The 3,705-nt window shown below is 55.9% G+C and overlaps 1 protein-coding gene across 1 annotated transcript; it reads right to left on the bottom strand.

Moving 5' to 3' along the window:
* Positions 1-490: 490 nt before the first annotated feature.
* On the bottom strand, positions 491-1,708 carry ARC (activity regulated cytoskeleton associated protein). The gene has a single exon (XM_065400167.1). The coding sequence runs from the start codon at positions 1,706-1,708 to the stop codon at positions 491-493; it is 1,218 nt and encodes a 405-aa protein (XP_065256239.1).
* Positions 1,709-3,705: the final 1,997 nt, after the last annotated feature.

The following is a 3,705-nucleotide window of genomic DNA, read 5'->3' as shown; positions in this document are numbered from 1 at the left end:
CAGTGGCTTCCTCTTGGGCTGGACAAAGCCCCGTCCGTAAGGCAGAGATGGGCAAGAGTCAAAACAAGGATGTTCCACTGAGGAAGGGGACCCCTCTCCAGAGGATACGAGACTGGTGGGTAGGTGGGAACTCTTGGTCAATAGCTGCACCTGTTTGAAGTCCTTGAAAGGCGCCAGCATAGGGTGGCTGCCTCTGCAGGGGGGAACTGTCTAGCTTCCTACCGGGAGTATCATAAAACTGTCCACCCCACAGTGGTTAAAATAGTATCCTCAGACTCGCCCCCACCCCCGTCACATGACTTGGGTGAGGCGGGCAGCTACGTTCTCACGTGGCCCATCCGTAAACAAAGTTCATTCCTCTGCCGAGGGCCATTGGACTGAGTCCAACCATGACTCGTCACAGCCAGAACCTCTCACTAAGGAGAAGCTTCCTAAATCAGCCCCCTCCACACCTTTGTATAATACAGGCCAATCCCGTACTTATACTAGCTCATATCACCGTAGCTGGTGGGGTAGGGGGCTCGGGTTGCGTCTCATCGCTGGTAATGGGACTAGCTGTGGTTGAAGGTGACAAGCTATCAACCAAGTCCCCTGGCTGATGCTCTGGGGTTCTCTGCGGGGTCGGCTCTTCTGACTGGTCGAAGTCACTTAGGACTTCCTTCCCCCTCTGGATCAACTGCTCTAAGGTCTTGGGCAAGGGGTGACTCAGGAAGCGCTTGAATTTGGGTCGGAGGGTGCCTACCACATACTGGATAATTTCCTCCTCCTCTGCATCAGTGTAGAGTGTCTGATACAGGTCTCTCTTACGCCAGAGGAACTCGTCCAGGGGTTCCCCCTGCTTCTGGGGTAGATCCAGCTCCTGTTTGATGGCATCCCTGGTCAAAGTGCCCTCACTATACTGCAGGAACTCCTTCTTGAACTCCACCCAGTTCTTGACCGAGTCCTGCTTGTATTCCCACCACTTTTTAGCTGGGCCGTTCATGTGGTTTTGGATCTGAGAGAGCCAGTACTCCTCAGTCCCTCCCACCTGCTTCAAATATTCCTCCAAGTGGCTCAAGAATTCCCGGGGGTCCTCAAAGATCTGGGTCTCCACCGGGGAGGCCGGAGCATCCTCCGGGGCAGTGATCCACTGGTAGGAGTCGTGGGGCTGGGGCATGCTAGTTATCTCCCCGGGAGAGGGAGTCAATGCATACATCCGGCTCATGTCAAGGGCGTAATCGTAAATCTCCCCCTCATTGCCCCTGCTTTCCGGGCCGCCCACCCCGACGGAGACAGTCTGCCTGGCGTGGTCCGGGGGGCCATATTTGCCCCCCATAGACTCCAACCGGTCTGCCCATTTCTCCAAGCGGAAGAACACCTCCCTCCAGACATTCATCTCCCTCTTAACCCACCTCTCCAGGTGGGCAATGGTCTCCTGGCATCTGGCCAGGCAGGCCTTGATGGACTTTTTCCACCTCTGGTTGTCCGTGGATGGGACATGGTCCTCCAGGTTATTCTCTAGCTTCCCCACTGATTTCTGCAAGCCTTTCAGCTCCCGCTCCACCTGCTTGGACACCTCCGTGAGGAGGTGCCGGTGGGTCCTCCTGACATGCTCCAGCATTTCAGCCCTGCACTTCCCTATCTGCAGGATCACGTTGGGCTTATTGGCTACTCCGCGGTGCCCCTGGAAGGTGTGGACGCTCCCATTGGTGATGCTATCCAGCTGCATGGTACCTGTGGCGTGAACAGGCTAAACCAAGCAGCAACGCAACAGAGCTAGCGGTAAAGCCCAAGTGGTTACCCCGGGCTTTTAATTTAGTGACACTCCCGCCCTGCTTTTAAATCCTCTCCCGAAAGGCACACACCACCCCCTCTTGCCTCCCCAAGGACGTCTCACACAAACACAACCGAGTCAGATATCACCCCAAGGAGAGCTGTCCAGTCCTCTTTGCAGCCAGCAGGAGTTGGTGGCAAATTCGTTCAGGCCGTTCCCAGCGCACTGGTCCCACGTGCCTCGGGTGACGCCGTCACGGCAGTGAGCGTCGGGGAAAGGGAGGGCGTCCCGGCCTGGGATCTCCTGTGTCTGCTGCTCCTCGTCCGGAGTGCGGGATCTTGATCAGCCGAGAGTTCCCTCTGCACAAACACACACACAGCTAGAAGCTGCTTGCTAAGATCCTAGCGATTTCCAATCTGCTGTTAACTTCGAGTGCCAAGTGCCGGGTGAAAGCGAGAAAGAGCTTCTTCGCTTCCCTGTCGGAACTGCTACTGTCTCAGGCATTCCCTTGTACTTATACCTCGCCCGGCTCCACATGTAGGCGGCACCCTGCCTCTTCCTCCACTCGCAGCTACGCGCTCATTGGAGGAGAGCGGGCCCGGTGGCTGTGGCAACACAAATCTTGGCAGCCCTCCCTCTGCTTCCCGCCCCCTCGCGCACACCCCCAGCCTCAACGCTGAGAAGCGCTTGAAAGGTTCTGGAGACAGTTGGATGGATGGATGAGTAATCCCACCTTCTGCCTTTCAACTCCCAGAAAGCACTTATTCATCCCTCAACTATTTACTCAGCAAGGTCATCATTAGCATGCTTCCCCCAGCGGTGCTCACAGAGGGGGGAAATGCATATGAATTCAGTGTGTCACACCAAGCCAGCCGCCCACAGTCCCCCGCACACCCCCTGCTCACACACACACACACACAGGCAATTGTTGAAAATTGTGATAATTCAGCAGAAAGGAGAAAGGGGAGGGAGTGGAGTGGCCGGAGCCACTCAAATGAAAACACTCTGGAATTTCTAACGCGCTGGTAGGTGGGAGTTGTTCCAGTCATTTAATGACACCAGGCCAGCTGCTATCATGGGGATGGTTGTGATGGAGGGAGGGAAGGGAGAGGAGGGGGGAAATCTCATCTAGGTTTTCCACCAAATTAAATCCGCCCATCCAAAGTGCATTCCTTACTAAGCTTGAATCAGATGCTTTAATTGTTCTGCCAGCCCACAGATGCAGATGAAGCTGCATTTGTTCTTGGCAAGGCAGGAAAGCCAACCATAAAAGGAGACCGGGGCCTTATATAACCGACGGATGAAGGATTCCCTTCCAGAGAGAGTTCCCTTCCGGAAGAGCCGTCATACGGATGGGGGGAGTGGTGGGGTGGGTGCGTGTATCTCCTTGTTCCAAGGAGGAAGGAGCTGTCCGGGGTCGCAGTGTTATGTAATGAGGTGGCTCATACATCCCCAGGGGATGTCTCCCCCCTACACTCCGGGCAGCGTTTGCCAAGTGTCTCCTACCGTCACAAGGGCTGGTTCAGCTCCGACGCTGGCAGGGAGAGCGGGAGCCTGAGCGTGGACAGGATGCCAGCAGTTGCCAGCATTTTAATGACCCCCTGCTCAGAGGAGAGCCAGCTGGTACAGTGGTTCAAAGGCTGGCTCCTCACGGGAGCCGGGGTGGCAGTGTGTAGACCAAGCCATAGTGGCTGAGATCAAGCCACACAACTCCCAGCTGGTGCCTGACGCACCCTCCTCTGCTGGCATGTTGTGATGTGACATGCCATGGACCTAGGGTGCTTCTCTTCCTCCCTTGGTCCCATAGTAGCAGGTATCCAGCTGCCAGAATCACCAGCTGCCCTCTGGGCCCCTCCGGCCACAGGACCGATATCCCAGGGATCCTGCCTTAAACCTCCCTGGCTGATAAGCGTCTAGTCTCAAGGATTTCATGGAGTCGTAGACGTTAGAGA

Source organism: Emys orbicularis, chromosome 2, assembly GCF_028017835.1.
Source record: "Emys orbicularis isolate rEmyOrb1 chromosome 2, rEmyOrb1.hap1, whole genome shotgun sequence".
Classification (NCBI taxonomy): Eukaryota; Metazoa; Chordata; order Testudines; family Emydidae; genus Emys; species Emys orbicularis.
Note: the sequence above shows the minus strand (reverse complement) of the source record. Positions and strands in the feature narration are given on the sequence as shown.